Here is an 18,384-nt window from a genome sequence, read left to right on the forward strand (position 1 = left end):
ATGAGTCACTGATGTACACTTTCTAGTTAATGGCTGTAAAGACCTATTAGAGTTCCTCGAGATGTCTGGAAAATTGGCTTGGCTCACTGTTGTCTCACTCTAGGCACTGGCTCCACGTAATTGCAGATGTAACTGCTTTATCATCTGCTCTACCCTTAATTGCTCTCCCTGCAATGGTCTATTTGGGGTTCAACCCTGTTATGGAGAAATCTCATGAATGTTATGTTGTTAGGTATCTGTGTGATGAAACTACACTGTTTCTTTTTTGGCCCTTCTCTACAGGCATGAAAAACTTCAAGGATGAAGATATTATAAAACTGTCAGGTTAAAAAAAAATATTGTAATCATCCAGAATTATGTTATGCCACTTTATGTTAACTGATGCACTGGACAAACAGGCTGTTCAGGTGTGGTCTGAATTTTTCTGAGGAATGCAATGATATCCTTCTGGTATTGTGACGTCTCAAAGTATTAAGGAAAATTTATAAGTAATAATCAAAATACAAATTAGAAAGGAAAAATAACATAGCAAATCAAAACTAAAGCAACTAATCTAAACTTGGATATGGAAACATAGACCCTTGAGAGGGCCATGGAAAAGAATCAAGAAATTCTATTAGACTGCTTGTAGTACTATATTCAGTGTTTCCTTACATGGCAAAACCCACTATCAGTATATAATTTTATATGTATTTAGAACTGACCGAAAGCTAGTAGACTGATCTTTAATTTATTCTTTTTTATATATGCTTTCAGAATTGGATGAAGTGGCAAAGTTTTCCCAGGATAGTTACAGTGCAGCACTTCCACACTATGGGACAGGACAGAGCAAATTGCACGTGTGTATAAAATTAAACAAGACTCTTATTTCAGGCAGCAGCTGGCCAGAATATTTTCAAAGGAATGCTTATTCAAAGTTCCAATTCTGGTATTGCTTAATATCACCTATAACAGTGAACGGGAATCTCTGGCACATAAGTTTTGGCAGAACTTGGGCTGTAAAAAAGAATGCAGGATCACGAGGGATTTTTGTCAAGGGCAGAGCAAACAGTGTTTGACATAGATTCATGTTGATTCTGCTGTATCTGGAAAAGCATCCTTGCTATTTCATATAAATCAATTACTCTGTTAACGTGAGTAACTACTACAAAGTAGATCCCCACATGGATGCTTAGTACGTGGATTATGAATATCAGTATTTGAATTTGTTTAAAACTGAATCTGAGGGGACAAACTAAGTAAGAACAAACTATTCACTAGGACAATGTGTTTGAACAGTTACACAAAAATTGTTTATCTTTGTTCAGGTGTCGTTTTCCCACATAGTCACCTCTTAGCAAATAGCTTGAATATGTTACCAACAGCAATTCAGCCACCAGAGCCATACTGCAAAGTATATTAGAAAAGTAGGTGGTTTTCTTACCTCCAATAATAGCAGAGTTTCTGTTAACTCCATCTCCTATAGCTTGACCGTTGTACGGGAAATCAGCACTCGCTGTAAATAGGGAATTAAAGATTGATGTTGAAATAGCAGTGAAACCTCTGTATGAAGTTCAGAAATACATCCAACATCCTCAGATACAATTAAAAAAAAATTATGATCCCTAGATATTTTTCTAAAGAAGAGTAAAAAAAAAAAAAAAACTTTCACTATTAACTAATCCCTTGGAACGACTCGCTTCCTCCCCCTAACAAAAATAAAGTTAAACTAAAGGAGGTACTCTTGGTAAGCATTGCTGTTAATACAGGACGTCAATTTGCCACTTTACCAACATAAATGCAGTAAGTTTTAAGTGGTAAGTTAGCACAAAGCCAAACAAACTCCTTTCTTTTAAAAGTGTGTGATCATACATATTATTAGAGAGATTTTTGCCTTTGTTGGTGCTATACATTAAAGGCTTCAGAAGTCTCCAGAATTTTGTGACCACCATTGTGTAAAACCGCAAGCTCTTTGAAAGAAAAACTGGAATCCCTTTTGCTGCTGCGCAGCCCAAGGTAAGAGAGGGGCTGCATCTTCTGTTGGTCAGAGCCACAGAGCAGTTACCCAAAGGAGCACATGCCAGCACCTTTGCTACTCTAGGAGAAAGCCCAGGGTGTCAGCTTAGCCCCTGTTGGAGGTGCTTTGGAGCTGAGAAACAAGACTGTGAGCTGGAGGAGCTCAGGCATGGTAGGCAGGAGAGCCTCCAGCAGACAGATGAGGAGAGGAAACGCAGTCAGATATACCAGTGCTCATCTGCCAGTGGCCTAAAAAGTTCTTGCAGCAGAACTTGATGAAGGAATCAGTACAAGTTTAAAGTAGAATTTGGATGGTGGTCTTGGTTTTGACCTCCAGAAAACATCACAGAGGCTTTTCAAAGGCAATCTCATAAATTAAACCTATCATAAGCATTTTCTTTATAGTCAGACACAGCACCTAGACACTGCAATGACTAAGCAAGCCCAGGGAACTAGGTAAGCCACTGGAATAATTTCCTTCTTTGCCACTGGACTATGACACTGATTTTGAAATAGAGAAAATGTTGTTAAAAGTGCTTAACTGGAGAAAGCTAAAATAATCAAGGATATTAGTTGTTTCTTAGGCAGCATGTAAAACCCCGCTGTATTTTTGTTGCTTGATGGATTAGGTGATATTATATCAAAATAATCAGTTTTCTTTACAAACCAGTGATGCATTCAGTATACTCAAAAACTGGCTAAGGGAATTCAACTCTCTTTCTGTTAGTATGGAGTAAAATCCATAATAAAGTTCCTTTTGTATTGTAAAGCAGCTGCACAAAAGAATGAATGGTTTCAGCTTGCCACATGGCCTGAAAAGAAGTTTGGGGCTAGAGTAGCCTTCTGTGTGCCTACTCTGGGAGAGATCCGAACCATCTGTGTGTTCAGCAGCTAGTTTTTGGCTGGTTGTCTGTGGGGCAAACAGGACAGCATTTCTCAGAGCAAAGTGGAGGGGGCTTGTCCAGCAGTTTTTACCAGCAGTACTTGTGCCTTTGACATTTGTTGGTGCTCTGCCTTCTTCTGCACCTCTCTGAAACAAATCAGGATATAAACTGCAAAAGATAAGTAAATACCTGGTTCTGTATCAGTGGAGTTTGCTCCAAAGAACTGCGCAGGACCACTAATGAAGACATTTTGGCACATAATCATACCCTTCCAGTGCTAAAAGTGAAGGGCTGGCACTGGGAAAATAAATTCCAGTTTTAAACCTGCCCTAATTGCTCTCTGCCATTCTAAACTAAAAGGAGGCCCCTTTCCGCAGGAGCAGCACCACAGGCAGTTAAGTCCTACCACTTGCCACTTGTTTGAGAGTTGGTCTCGTGTCCTCACAAGAAATCTGATAGTTGGCAATGGTCACAGTTCCTTCTTCCCTTACAACTGAATATTGTATTTTATCTTCTTCTAAAAGGTTATGAAGAAAGAGGAAAGCTGCTGTTCATGGCAGCATGATCCCTCCTGAGCTGCCACATCACAACAGCTACACTACAAGGGGTTCCCGACAGATGGAAGACTACAGCTTATGATGTTCAATAGCCACTGAAGTACACTGCAGGTTAATGAAGAACATGAAGCAGGATGTGAAGATACATCCTTGATCTTGTGTGAGAGCTGCTAGGAGGACTGGATCCAGTGCCTTCATCTAAAGCTGCTTTCCATTGCATCTGGTCATCTTACACCCTCAGGAGGAGGTGTCCATTGGATCAACAAGTAGATGAGATTCACTTTGTGACTCCCATTGTGGACAAAAGAGGAAACTGGAATGTGTGCCTGGGGGCAGGGGACAGTGTATTTGAGCAAGAGTTCATCATCATATTGGCTAAGTGCCCTGCTGCAACTGCTGAAGAACTAGGAGTTCTGGTTCTGAAAATAGGATGTCACGAAAATAGGATCTTAGATTTTCATGAATCTTTTTTTTTAAAGCACCTGTGGCCAAGTTGGCAGATATTTTCACCATAATTCATGGTTTCCTGTTCGATTATTTTTGTGTCCGCAAGAGACTTTCTTGTGTATTATGATTGGGTTTTTTTGATTGAAAAACTGTCCCAACCAAATGTGGGGTTACAGAATATATTTTGCTACAAAAGTATCTATAACATTTTTTTTTTTACTTAATGTATTACTACAGATGGATAGAGGAGAAAGAAAACAATTAATTTTTTTTTTTAAGAGGAAGTTGCCTTGAAATTCTTCTGGGCAGCACTGACTTCTCAAATGATCAGAAATAGCTACAGACCAGAGGTCTAAGAACCAAAAAAGGGTAATTACTGCCACAGCAATTAGGTAGAAGAAAACATAACATGGGCACATTCCTCGATCCTCCAAGGTGAGTTTAACAGAGTACTGTTCCAATAGACACCAAGTGCGGGTATTTCAGACAGCAGTTACATCATTCAAACACATGGTGGTTCCTCTCTGACCTTACTAAGTCACATTGCTTGGCAATATAAAGCAACTTTGTCAAGAAGACATCTAATCAGAATCTTTCTTCCATCACTGCTGAAAGTCAGGAACAAAACCAGGAAAGAATATGTTAGCAGAAGCTGTGAAAGGGGCAGAGTAATACTGATGCTCTGCACAGGAGACTACAGAATGCTGTATACAGGTTGTAAAGAGTAACTCCTAAAATGTTTTAAAATGACTGGTCAGATAAAATTAATATTGTGACTCCCAAGTTTCATGGGAATCTAAATCACAGTGGAATTAATAGCTCACATGGCTATAATATGCAGATGAAGTACAGGGTGAGTTGCTAATGGACAAGTGCGTGCCTTCATTTCTCTGTCGCAGCTGGGAACTTCTCTTTCCTGTTCAGATTCTTCCATTATCACTGTGACACTAACTCTAACTACACATCTCTGCAAGCCCTTTGGCACTGCCTGATATTTGTACCTTGACAGCTTCAAATCATGACCTGCCCACAACAAAAGGGTGCCACAGAGCTGCAGTTACTCTCTGTAGTCACCCTGCAAAGCTCCTCTGGACAGCAAGTGGGCTGTGAATGTAATGTAAGGTGGGTGTGGGGAGGTTACTGCAGGAGTTTTGCTACACACCATGCTACCTATTTGTTAGCTGAGGCCATGAATAGGACTCAATTTTCCTTTATTACCTGGTCTAGAAAGGTTGCCCTCAAACAGCTGATACCCATCTGGTTTGGGGACTGTACTGGAAAGGTTTCTTTACCTGAGGAGCTTTTTTCTGGATCTTCCCTAGGTTGCTCTGAGTAGCCAGTGTCTCACTTGTGTGAATGAAAAGATGAAGAATAGAGCAAAGAGCTTTTTAATCTAGCCTGGAAAACAGCTACATTTTGATCCAAGAAATGTTCTACCAGGTCCTTGAAATCCTCTGCTCAGACAGTTGTGGCACAGAGCCATCAGTATGCTGTCAGGGCACACCAAAGACCTTTTCCTAAAACCTACAGCTGGCGTAGGGATGGATTGCACCATACTAGGAAATGCTAAGCTCATCTGTGGCTTATGAACAACACTTCATCTGGTTCCTTTCCAGAATCCAAGCTGGTGATGCTGTTTTTTGCACTCTGTCTTCCCACAACAGGTCATCAGGTTTGCTTCAAACACCACCATCCTGAAGCTAACTTATGTAAAAGGACACAGCACACTTTGCTTTCTCCTTCTTTCATGGGCTGCTGTTTAGAAGGCCATAGTTTCAGTAAGCACAGAGTAAATCTACAGAGTCTGAACTTATATTTTCACTTTTCAAGTTTCTGTTATTAGTCTCAGGGTAAATGGGGTTAAATAAACTTTGCAGCACGTAAAAGGGTGATTAAAGACTGACTGCAGGCAAAATCCATATTTGGTCATCACATTAATGACATTTGAAGTTTCAGATGACCACAAAAATGCAGTAGGAGACCTTCCATCATTCAGCATGGTCATTGCCACAGCCAGCTGTAATACAGCAACCCTCAATGAATGAGGAGGGGAAATGGGACTGGATAAACAGACCACAGTTAGTATTAGATGTTAAAGATGACAGATGTGCTTGATTTAGCTGGGTGAATTATAATTTTGCTTCATTATAGTAGGCATGATTTTGCATCTGCCATTTTCAGAGGGAAATTTTTTTACAATGGATCGCACATAAAAGCCTTTGCAAATTTACAAAATTAACATACAAATTGACCTGGAAGTAGAAAAGTAGTCCAGAAGGTGGGTGTGGACAGAGAAATGAGAAGCAGGCTACTCAGTAAAGGCAAGGGGAAACCCAAAACCAAACAGGGAGACTTTTCAGATAGAGAGCAGTAGTGAGAAGTACACAGCAAATTTCACTCTGACATTTTACTGAACTTTTTTACTGAGTGGGCAAGTCTTAGTTAAAATATACCATGCTGCAAAGGAAGATACAGTTTAGATTTTCTCCAAAAAGGAAGGGTGAGAGTGATCACAGGTCTACAAAAAACAATGGGTGAAACATGTGAAATGCTGGAAAATTGAGTTTGACGGCCTAGAACTAATATGCTGCTAAACTCCTTTTACCTTTCAGCTTTACAGATGTCCACAATTTTAAGAGGTATTCTCTGATTATTAAGACCAATTAGATTTTCACATAAACATGAACTAGAGAAGCAACCAGAACCATTGGATCTGGTGATCACAAGGTATATAAACCCCCCAGCAATCAAGACTTTGATTAGAACAGTAAGAGAACAAAATAAAAGCCCAAGATGTGAACTATAACTCCTTCTTCCTACATCTATATTTTTCCTAATTCTCCAAGCTGAAAACTTAGTAAGGATGAAAACTATCCCTACTTCTGCTTTTCCAGGGATTTGAGAGCAGATTCTGATTATACTCTGTTAACAGACTTAAAGTCCTACCGACATCAGGTTAAGTAGAGAACCAAGAATTCAGCTGAAGTTATTTTTAATATTAAACATGTCCAAGTTTAAAAAAAAACAACCTCACACTTACCCCAACACAAACTATTTAAAAGATATTATTAACCATATTGTTTGTAAAAGGTAATTTTTATTCTGGCATACTATACAGGGTCAATCATCACTCCTTGAATTTTTAGTGATGTTTCAATCATAGTGTTGGAGGGTTACAAGTTTATCCCTACTGTGAACCATTTCTCTGTCTTTGCAGAAATAGAAGTCTTCACAGGCCCAGACTTAATAATTTTTTTAGTATAAGTTTTTTAGTATGAGTTACAGGATATTGGAAAAAGTGCACCCACATAGCAATTTTGTAACTACCAGAACAGACGTGCAGCTTAGAGGAAAAATTAGGGCTTTTCACTTTAAAAATGTCTTCTTCTTCTCCCTGTTGCCAATAATGCAAATTATTTGGAACATGCAAATTTCAATGTTGGATCAAAATTCACTAACTTCTTTAATCCTTCACAACCTTCTTGACTGGGGGGGATAGGGAGCAAACCCAACATTACTGACAAAAAATCCTCCAATGCATGAGTGATATTTGGACCAATTACTTAAACTAAGTTTTGTCAGTTATGTTCTGTTAGATCAAAAATATTTTAAAAGGTTACGTTTTTTTTCCGTAAGAATTTTTCGCTGAATCTCAAGCGGTTTTTATGGCAGCTACTGGCGAGTTCTGCTGAGAGAGAGAGAGACGTGCACGAAGGTAACGGAAAACACAAAACCTGTGTTTTTACATTTTTGATGTGAAGGCTCTCCATTCCTGTCTTTTTATTCCAATGCAAAATGAGTATAAAGTAAAAAATCCTCTGAAATGATGGCTTAATAGACACATTGTCCTCTGAATAGCCCTTCTGTATGGAAAAGCCTGGGACAGTGTGGGAAAGTAAGTGGAGATTATAGAAAAAAATGTTGTTGGATGTTTCTGTGAAAAAAGGATGAATTTTAGAGTGAACAATGGAAACGCCAACAATGAACAATAGCTGTGCTGGGAGAAAATTAAGTGAATGCTCAGTGGCCAATGAACTGGGACAATACAAATTCTCAACACTAGACACCAGAGTTGACAACCCAATCAGTCAAGATAACTGTTTCTGAATCACTGTGTTATTTGCCCTTTAATTTCCTTCTGTAGGTGAAATTTGCTGTCCATGCTCTTAAGGAGAGAAGGAAATGTAGTTTTATGAAATGAGTAGTACAATATTATTTTCTTTCAGTCTTGAAAAGTAACCTTCCTAGCAAAGGGACAGAAAAACTTGTGCCTTATTGAACTCCTCCAGTCAGTCCTGGATGAAACACAAAACAGGGAAAACATTCCTGCACTGTCTTTTGGGATGGGTCAGGTGATTCTCCCCTGCTTCTCCCTTTGTATGGCTATTTCACATTTTCTTTTGTACACAAGCAAGTAATTCTAAAAAGCAGTGGGAAGGCAAGGCACTTTATAATATTAGTATTTGGTATTTGTATACTGCAGAACTTTATTCCTTATTTTAAAAGGAGAGCAGACATTTAGAGTCACTTTTGGATTTTGTTTACCTGCAGTTGAACTTCAGCAACTGGCATCTCAAAAGTAGTATTTTGAAGATTTGCTCTGCCAGATTTCCAAATGATTTGCAGCAGATTAGAGCACCCTCATCCATCAAAGACCTAAACTCATCTGTACTTTAATTCCTGGTAGTAACATCTGTCTGACACTGAGTCTCACTATGACTCCAGACAAGAACCGCTAGTGTATTAGTCATGCTGGCCTAAGCTATCACTTTCATGAAAATTTTATGAGCAGCGCTTACATTTCGCCTGTTAAGGAAGATACACAAATACTTCCTTTTATAATTAATGTAGAATATGAAACGCTTTGGTGCTCTCAAAGGAACAGTAGAGTTAAGTGCTGGTCAAAGCCTGGCTAATCACTGATAATGGACCCAGAGGGAATATGTGAAAGAAACAAACCAACCCCCCCCCCCCCAAAAAAAAATTCCATCCCAGTAATCAAGAATACCAAAAAAGCCTGTAAACTTATGAGAGCTACAAAAAAGGAGAAAGGCTTGGACTGAGGATGAGAAATGGGTTAGATCGGAGAGTCTAAATTTAAAAAAACCCAGCATGAAGTGCTTTTCTGCCTAAGGAAAGGAAAAAGAAAGCAGTCACATGAAGTGCTCAGGCACCTAAATGCTTCCTTCTCTAGTCCATTTTCCCCCTAATTTACGTCATCCCTATGTTCCTAGTTAAGACTAGTACTTGTGTAAAAAAATATAGTCTTTGCAAAGGATGGAAAAGGCTCTCTTTTTAATATTAGCACCTTGTCTTGACATTAGGTAGCAGCATTAGCATTCAAATCACTGCTTATGACATAGCTACAGTACTGGTCTCTCAATGAATGCCAGAAGAATTCACAAGCTTGGCAGTCTGTCAACTGTCTGATACACTAGACAGAGTGTCAGAAATTTCACACTGAAATTATATAGTCTTAAAGACAAGCGAAGGCGATGCATAATTGTGTGATGAGCTAGAAGAGACTGAGGGAGGCATTTTTATTCCAAATCAATAGAGAGATTTACAGTAATTCAAGCACCATAATTAAGCCCTTTAAAGATGAAGCACTGACTGTGCCAAATTTCAGACAGATGCTCTTCCTAGTTAGCTGCTCGACTGGGAGGTGAAAAATAGAAACTGTTGCATCTAAATGTTTGCCACTTACCCTCTTGTCCACAAGAAACAACTTGGTTCTTAGAAACTGAGCTATGAGTTTTGCTAGACGTAATCCCTAAATGTCTGACAAAAATGCCACCTTCCTGTTTGAAAACAACTCGGGTGAAGGCCATGGACATCTGAGAAAATATTTACATTGGGAGCATTGGGGATGAATGTTGGTCACGCTCAGCAGAGTAAACAATCACAGAAATGCCCTAAAAGCTGGCAGTGGAAGAACCTGTTGGCCCGCAGGGCAGGTTGCAAGTGCATCTTTGGTCTCTTTATACAAACAGCCTCACAATGTTTACATGCTATGTTAGTTAAAAACACCAAACCAATCACCTCGAGTAATCAGTAACCCTGAAGAGAAAATCTGGCATCATTCTCTGATTGCAGTACAGGTAAGATAATCCTGTTTACTCTGCTTGAAAAAAGGAGTGTTATTTTATTCTAGCAACTACCTTCATATCTATTTCTAATTTTGCTAACACTAGGAGATCAAATTTAAATGTGTAAGGCTGCATTATGAACAAAAGTGGTGCGCCTCCTCTGTCCCTCTGGCCTGGATTCACGTGCCCTTTCAATGAACCCTGCTCCCCTGCCACCCCTTAAAAGAGAGAATGAGTGTTATGTCACACATTACCATTAACTTTAGTCCTCCTGCTCTTGGATTCATTGATACGTACAGGACTCTTTCAATGTCTGTGACCAGGAGAAGAGCATGTTGCTCATGTGTTTGTGTCCTAAGACCACTTTGAGAGCTGCATCGCCACCCTTCCTTTGATCCTTCCTTCCCACTGCATAATTTGTAACAAGCCCTTGACAAGAGCAAAAGTTATTTCCCATCTTCCTAGCTGCATCCGTACCAGAACACATCTGACACAGCCTTCTCCTCAGATGCTGCTGCTCTGCCTTCTGAGCTATGAGTACCAGTGGGTACCAAAGGGTGAGATGGCCATCCAGCTGACAGCATCTGAACCTGGAAGGTGACATTCAGCACTGTCCCCTGTAACAAAGGAGTGACACTTCCTCTTAGGCCAGAAGTTGACTGTGGTCTTTCACTTCACAAAGAAATTAGCTGGCCAACTAGGTCTGTACAGATCATATGGCCAGTATTCAGCGCTGTTGCTCTCATCTCCTGACATCACTTGTTAAAGGAAGAGGCATGAATTTGTAACAAAAAGGGAGAGAATCCTGCAAGCAGCTCTTTAAATCTTGACAAAAGCAGTGTATGTCTTCCTACAATGTTTTTGCCAGACATGCTCAATATAGGTTTCAAAGTAAGCTGTTGAATCTTAAGAGTTTTCACCTTCTATAAAAAATAAAGAGCATTTAGGGTTTAAATATGCACAGTCAGAAAAAAGTCACACCACTCGGAAGAACATTTCAGATGTAGCATTTAATCCTGCTCTATTTAATTTGTAATATGTTGAAGCTAATATAGGTTTAACTAAATCCCATGTTAAATACCCTAGATGCCATTCTAATACTCTAGATGCCTTTCTATTCATACTCAGAGTAAATGCATCTTGCAGATATATAGTGCCATGACAGCTTAGAGGTGCTAAAGCATGGTTTGCCAACTACTGTATGTACCTTGCCTCTTCTGGGATCTCCTGCTTTTACAAAATTCAAGGTTGGGTAGTTTGACAAGTTGAAGTACGTTTTACCTAAAATGGAGAGGTATACACATCTAGTAGATTTCTTTTATCCTTTTTATATAAATAAGAAAAATTTGGAAGTTAAATTTCACTAGTAAACTTCAGAATATTTATGTTGAATTAAAACACCCACAAACTGAACGTCACCCCAGTAATATTTGTGTTCTGATTTTAAGTACAAGGCATTTTAGATACGGAATTTTTTTATGACAAAAATAATCATGTTTGGGCTTTTGTTTGCTTCTCTACAATGAACAAGGTGTCAGTTATCAGTGACATATATCTTAGCTAATTTGAACCGAGAGATATTAAAACACTCTTGATTATTATCTTTTTTTTTTACATATGCAACAATAATAGATACTAAAGTGCATGCTAATATAGTTAATAGCATGGAATTATAACTTTTGAAATGTATGTCAGACAGGTAATTTGGTTGGTTTGGACAATACGTAAAGGCAGGACATGTAATTTTTAAATAATATGTTCAGTGATCAGGCTCTTTTTAGCCTCTTTTCTACACTCCTTTTGTTGTAACCAAGGCAAATTGGATTGTCTGACATGAACTGAGATAATACTGATGGAAGGAAAAACGTATTGATGATCTGCTTGGATTTGATTATTGATTTTTCTTTTAAATCACCAGAAAGTCACATTCTAGAAAAGAATGACTTGTTGAATTCCTGCGCTTCATCACCACCAAGAAAGGATCACCATAGCAACAGGAAAAGTCTATGCATTGTGAGAGTACTCACAAGCTGAACAAGATCATGGTTTAAGATAATGTCCCAGTAGCATGGCAAAGTGCCAGCCAGAGCTGGAGAGGGAAGGATGCGGGATTTCTACAGTAACAAAGAAATTTAAAAAGAACTAATATTGAAAATGTGAAATGTATAGGAATTTAAGGCTAAGAGGAAGTGCAAGACAGTGAATTGAGAAGCTGTACAGCTCATTTGTCTGGGGAGCAAATCAACAAGGTTTCTTATGGATAAATCCCTGATCTAGTCTTTAAAGGTAAACTGTCAAGTGACTGGTGTGTGTCATTATGATTTTCCCTTTAGCCTTTCTGATAGGGCATCCAAAATGTTTTGCAGCTAGTAGGAGTTGTCCATGCAGTAACTACATAAAAGAGCTTAAAGCAAACATTTCATATAGGTCACTTGTCAGGCAGAACCTGCTTAACTTCTACTAATTATCTGCAAGGTCTGACCCAGCACTGCAGTCTAGAGGTGAAATGATCATTACATTTGCTGTCTGGTATATCTGTTCTATCTGTAACAAATGTGGATAGAGCCTTTCCAAATCTTTGTTCGCGAAGCTTAGCCATGATATCTGTTCTATTTAAACACTTATCTTTGATCCACTTCTACAACATTTTTCAATCCTCAAAGTTCAATTCCACAGTATTTGAGAAGCGAATCTACAAACATATGCTTAACTCAAAGTATGAATAAGGATGCGTGCAGAGTATGTCACTAAATGAGATTTAAACCATATGATACTTCCCACAAAAATTTTCCTGATTTCTGCTTTTCACTATGAACCCCCGATCCTCAACTCTCATGTTTTGTTAAGAACTATTTAAAATTAAATAGGTAAAATAACAATAAAAATTACAGATAAAAGCATTTTTGAAATAAGAAACCCTTCACATAGTAACTGCTGCTTTCAAAGCCATGTTCTTTGCAACCATTGTTTTGTGGCAAAGTGTGAGTGGTTTTTGCTTTAGCATCACTACAAGTGTTTTTGTGAATTTCAAAAGAGCTTTTTATCTTTGTCCCTTCAGCCAGTTTAGTGAAGGAGTAAATTCACACTGAGAGTACTGAGACTATTCCAGTTCTGGTACCAATGGGAACCACTACTTACTTGGATTCTTCCATCTTCTCTCTAGACATGGTTTGTGTTAGAAAGTCTTCATCAGAGTTTCAGAAATGTAAAAAAAATCCTCACTGAAAACTGCCAATTTACTAATGCAAAGTCACACTAAGCCCGAACGTTTTCATTTCATCAAGACCATTTTGACGACTTACATGTTATGACTTTGATGACTCAAGTTACACAGTCTACAGTATATATTTTTTTCTGTGACTAAAACAGAACTAGCTATGTCAGACCACCACATATACTTTTACAAAGACCGAGTTGTTCTTACTGATACTGATAAATGAGTTGCTGTGATATCTCCTCTTTGTATAATGGAAATGTTACTCAGAGTGAAAGTCAGGTGTTGCTCACCAACACCTGAATATCCTCTCACTCCTGAACCAGTGAAACATCACTCCCTTGCTGTGAAATTTCTGCCTACCGTACCTCACCTGATATTGTTGCTTTCTTCTAGTGTTCCTCACTAGAAGTCTTTGAAGTAATATAATCTTTTCTCTCTACTGCTGTGGATCACTGGAGAGGAAAAAAGGAGGGGTCCTAGGTCACGGTCTTACTAAAGCTAATCATCACCAAAAATGAAGCTGGGTCACTTGGACTCTGTCTGCCCACGACTTGAAACAGTTAAGTCTGGCTGTGGCAATGAGACTTATTTTTTACCGGCAGAAGTTAACAGACAGATTGAGCCAACGTAATGGCACGCTATATGGCCCCTGATATCCTTCATGCTGTCTCTGTGATTGAGTACTACAATTAATCCAGAAGAAAAACTATAAATCGTAACCTGTCAGGTCGACAAAGTTCACAAGACAAAACTGAGCCAACATAAGGTCAAGCATAATAGCATGTGGCAAGGACAAACAGGAACTTCTTCTTTGAACTGCAGGAACTATTAGGAACAGCGTAAATATCGTGAATAAACCTCACCATTGTCTTTTACTAGCTTGCAGTCAAAAGAAGTGTAAGGAAAAGCAACGAACAAAAATTAACAACCAAAACCCATTGCATGCACAAGATTCACAGCAGCAGTACGTCCTCAAGAAGTTTATGGCATACTTTTTAAAGACATGATCCAGTGAGGAATCCTTCAGAAATATGCTTTTATAGAAAGAGCAGCACACTTCATAACCTTTGGGTAAAAATTGATCTAATAATTTCAGAAAAAAAAGGGACTACTAATTTGTGATTAAAAAAATAAAAGTAAAAAATAGCATGTTATAAATGGAGAAGAGGCATACTGAAATCTTACAATGGCATGGCATGGCAGCAAGGTGGGAATGATAGGTTTTAGAGCATGATACTGCTTGTGTCAGTGTTTGGGAGCCTCAGCTTTGGAATGTCTGTTTCTTCTTACAAACCCCTGCCCAATTTCTCTACTGAAAAAGAGTTGAAAGGATGTGCTGCAAGGAGTTCCTCAACATTACAAGAAAAAAGACCTCAACCAAAATCCCCAGAAAAATCACAGAAAAACAAACCCCAAAGGTATGGCCTTGATACATACTTCTGAGAAAGACATATATACCTGCCCACTCTCCTATAAAAACTGGCACATGGATGCATCCCCAAACACAATAGGCAAAGACTAATCGGTATCAAAATCATTATGGACCAAGTTTTTCCTCTAGAATTTTAATTTTATACCACTGCAAACCCATCAGCTTTGCCCAAATAGGTTCTAATTTACACTTTACAAGTGAAATCAGAATGAGGACAAAATACAAGAGTCATCAATGTACACCTGACCCTATAAATCTAAAGGGAACCTGACACTCAAGAATCAGAGGAGAAAAAAAGCTCTCTAAAGTTAGGCACAATATATATTTTCAAGAGCTGTCAGTTGCAAAGCAGAATGAGGTTGCTGGGATCAGCAAACTGTTTTGTCTTTCCAGCATTTTCAGCCCAAGATGAATGCCACCATGACTAATGGAATTTCCCATTAAATATGGCCTAAGGAAAGCAGACATTTCAGAAAACAAATCAGCACTTTACATAAATGTATTTATGCCTAAAATTAGATTTACTGTTTTGGTATGAAGCTGACTGCAATATACTCATTTATTAGGAATATACATAAGAAATGCTACTGTACCTTAGTTATATGTACTTGCAACCTTTTGCTGACTACACCCCCAATACTAGACAGAAAGTGCTATCACAGCAGCTAGGTCAAAACTCAACATTCAAATAGTCTAAGATTTACAGAAAAGAAAAATAAAGCATAATATGAAAAAAAATGGCAATGAAAATACTGTAACTGCATTTAGAAGTGGTGGCAAATCTCTGTCTTTCCATCTTTGCATTTCCTACTGTGATTATAGCCCTACAGTAACCTATCAATCACTTGCTCTCTGTTTTGTTTCTCTTTACAGAGGAAGGCAGATGGATTTCTTCTCTGAACTCTCCACTTAGTTAATGTGATGTGAATCCCAGCTTACCTGAGTCTAAGTGCCATGGGTCAGTAGCGGCCGACATTGGTGGGATGGTGAGAGGAGATGCCCCGCAGTTGGATTCCACCAGTTCTCCTTTGATGTGAACGTGAGAGGAGGCGTTGGTAGGTCTCAGAGCTGCTTTGAGTGGAGCAATCTGGTTGAACTGTACTCTTGATAGACAGCCCGTGAACCCTGGGGTGTTGTATTTATATATATCTTGGTCAATCTTCCCAATTTCTATGGGAAATTGAAGAGAGAAAAAAATTAATCAAAACAATTCATTGCTTTTGAAAGCACAGTTGGTCTGAACACTTAGATTCCCAGAGCGCAGTGCCCAAGTCTGTCTCTCAGGGATACTGAGACCATGTCATACCTTGGCAGGTTTTCTTCACAGTTCATTATAGATAAAAGCTGGAAACCTTCAGGCCTTGGTGTGATTCAGTTTCACTGCTATGCTATCATTAAAATGAAAGGCTGGCATGTAGGAGTCAGTGAAGGAGTCATCAAAGAACAAAAGGGAAGGGAAAAAAATCCTTTTCCTGAGAAAAGTGGTGGAAGAGAAGGGAGAAGAACATCCATGGCTGGGGTCTCTCCTCCCAGCTGAGGCTGCTGCTGAGAGAGATGCCCCTTCCTTAACCCTGGCCTGTTGCCCTCTAGCTCCTCTCAGTGGGCCTGGTCACTCCTGTCCCCCTCCTGTCTACTTGCCTGGAGACCAAGTCTCCCTTCTCTTGAGTACTAAGCATCCCTTCACCAGAGAGCCAAGGATCCCTTCACCAGAGGACCACGTGTCCCTCTGGTCTGGGGTGGAAAACCACCACCTCCAGTATCCTGCAGTAGTGAGAAGTGGCAGGAGCCCATCCACCCTTGCTGGAGGCCAGGGAGGGGCAGCACTTATGCTCCTGTGCCTTTGCAACCAAGGCCATGTCAGCTGAGACCCTGCTGTCGGTCACTTGGCTGCTGTGGGCTGACAGACAAGCTGGCAGCTGGCATCTGTGAGCTGAGCACAGGGCTACGCTGCCACTCTTCAGAACAGCTGCTGTCTCTCAAAGTCACTCCCCAGGTAGTTTTATCCCATCTAAAACACCAGTTAAGATAACCCCAAAATCATGCAAAATGTGACACATATACTATCCAGCAACCTGCAGGCTTGCTCCCAGCTGTTTTAATTCTGCCAGGACCTGTTGCAACAGCCTGAGTCACAAACTAAACAAAACTGTTACTCTCTGTCAGCCGTCTGCATTAGAGGGATATTAACATTTCAAAGCCTCTCTGCAGTGTCTAATATCCTATTTACATGGCAGTGGGGAATTTGGCTTCCTTTCTTGTATGGTAGCAAGAGAATGAATGAAAAGGACACATGGAAACATCGTGTTTGTGCTGTACCAGGGTCTATTGCTCCAGAGCCACCAAGACACTTCCAACCACCTTTCCTGGGGTTGGCAGGTTAATGCCTGTCCCTTGAAGTTGGTGGAAAAAGTCGTACTGAGCTGAGCAAAGCAACATGGTATCCCAGGGACAGAGAAAAGGGAACAGTCCCCTTCAAAAGCAACATTTTCAGACAGGAACGATGATAAAGGTTTAAAAAAATTATGTTTTTGGAAAAAAAAAAGCCTGTAAATAACAAGATTATGTCATAAAAAAGAAAGAAAGGAAAACAGAGGCAGGAAAGAGAAGCTTCTTCTTAGAGGTGTGAGGAGAAAGTGGAAAGTACTTTAAGGGTTTGGGGATGATATGGGAATCAAAGCACATCTGGATTTTTCTACAAAAATTATCAAATCAGAATTATTAGAAAATGCATTACTAATCTTTTGGAAGTGTCTGTGTTCAGTTCTAACCAAACCAGGATCAATTATATGAGGTCTGAGCTGTTTACTGGGGGTTCCCTAAAAACTGCCGTGATATACATGTCAGTATATTCCTAAGAGTACTGAGAGCTCTGCATCAGTGATATGTACAAGGAGTTTCAAGGCTACAAACCAGACTGGCCATTTCAAAAACGCTTTATTTTTGGGATTTACACATTAAACGTGAAGTGGGAGAAAATGGGTGGAAACTGATCAAATCTTGATCACGACTAAAACAGCTTCTCGGTTTTCACACAGAACTAAGGTATACTGTTTCTGTCTTTGCAATCTTACGAGAATGATAAACATACAACATTTAAGTCCCCTCCACACCCAGCATAAGGCAAAAAACTAAGAGGCATAATGTGAAAATTACTTGCATTAGATCCTTATATGATCGGCTATACAAGAATGGATTTTCTATTCCCCTCATTTTCCCTTTCCTTTCTTGTTTGAGAATATCCTTTCTCTACTAGTGCTTATCCAGCCTGTATCAATGTTATAGCCACATTTCACAAGCTGGCAGTGAGCAGTGACTGTCACCTGTGACAAAGTGGAAACATCCTCAGGACTCAGCTAGAGACCAGCTTAAATACTTAAAATAATTGCATTATGCATGTCTTTCATCCATCTCTCCTTTAAAAAAGTAGTTTGACGAAACCATTAGGAATATCTCCTTCAAAAATTTTATAGTAAGAACTCACACATGCACGCACACTTTCCATAGTTAGCAGAAAAGCTGTACAAAAGCCAGAGTTCATGCATTTGAATGCTACCTGTAGACCACATCACAGACAAGGTTCCTATCTGACCACAGTGTTCACTCTCTTACTTCAATAAAGTATTCATGGAATATTCAGTGAATAGCTGCAATTCTGAAAAATCCTTATAATCTAAGAAACAATTACAAGACCATATTTATCTTTAAACACTGTAACCATTGTTGTTAACAGTTTAGTGATTTCATTCACATTTTTATATATTCT

At 39.3% G+C, this 18,384-nt stretch overlaps 1 protein-coding gene across 1 annotated transcript in view; it reads right to left on the reverse strand.

Annotated features, from left to right (window-relative positions):
* Window positions 1–18,384, reverse strand: part of CNTNAP2 (contactin associated protein 2) — a 1,021,678-nt gene that overhangs the window by 10,347 nt on the left and 992,947 nt on the right. Inside the window, exons 22-23 of the mRNA XM_039378395.1 lie at window positions 15,561–15,791; window positions 1,424–1,495 (exon numbers count right to left, since the gene is read on the reverse strand). Of these exons, the coding sequence (XP_039234329.1) occupies window positions 1,424–1,495; window positions 15,561–15,791 (303 nt within the window). The remainder of the gene's footprint in view (window positions 1–1,423; window positions 1,496–15,560; window positions 15,792–18,384) is intronic.

This window comes from Pipra filicauda, unplaced genomic scaffold (genome assembly GCF_003945595.2).
Source record: "Pipra filicauda isolate LSUMZ 115617 unplaced genomic scaffold, ASM394559v2 scaffold137_size4652046_pilon, whole genome shotgun sequence".
NCBI classification, from domain to species: domain Eukaryota; kingdom Metazoa; phylum Chordata; class Aves; order Passeriformes; family Pipridae; genus Pipra; species Pipra filicauda.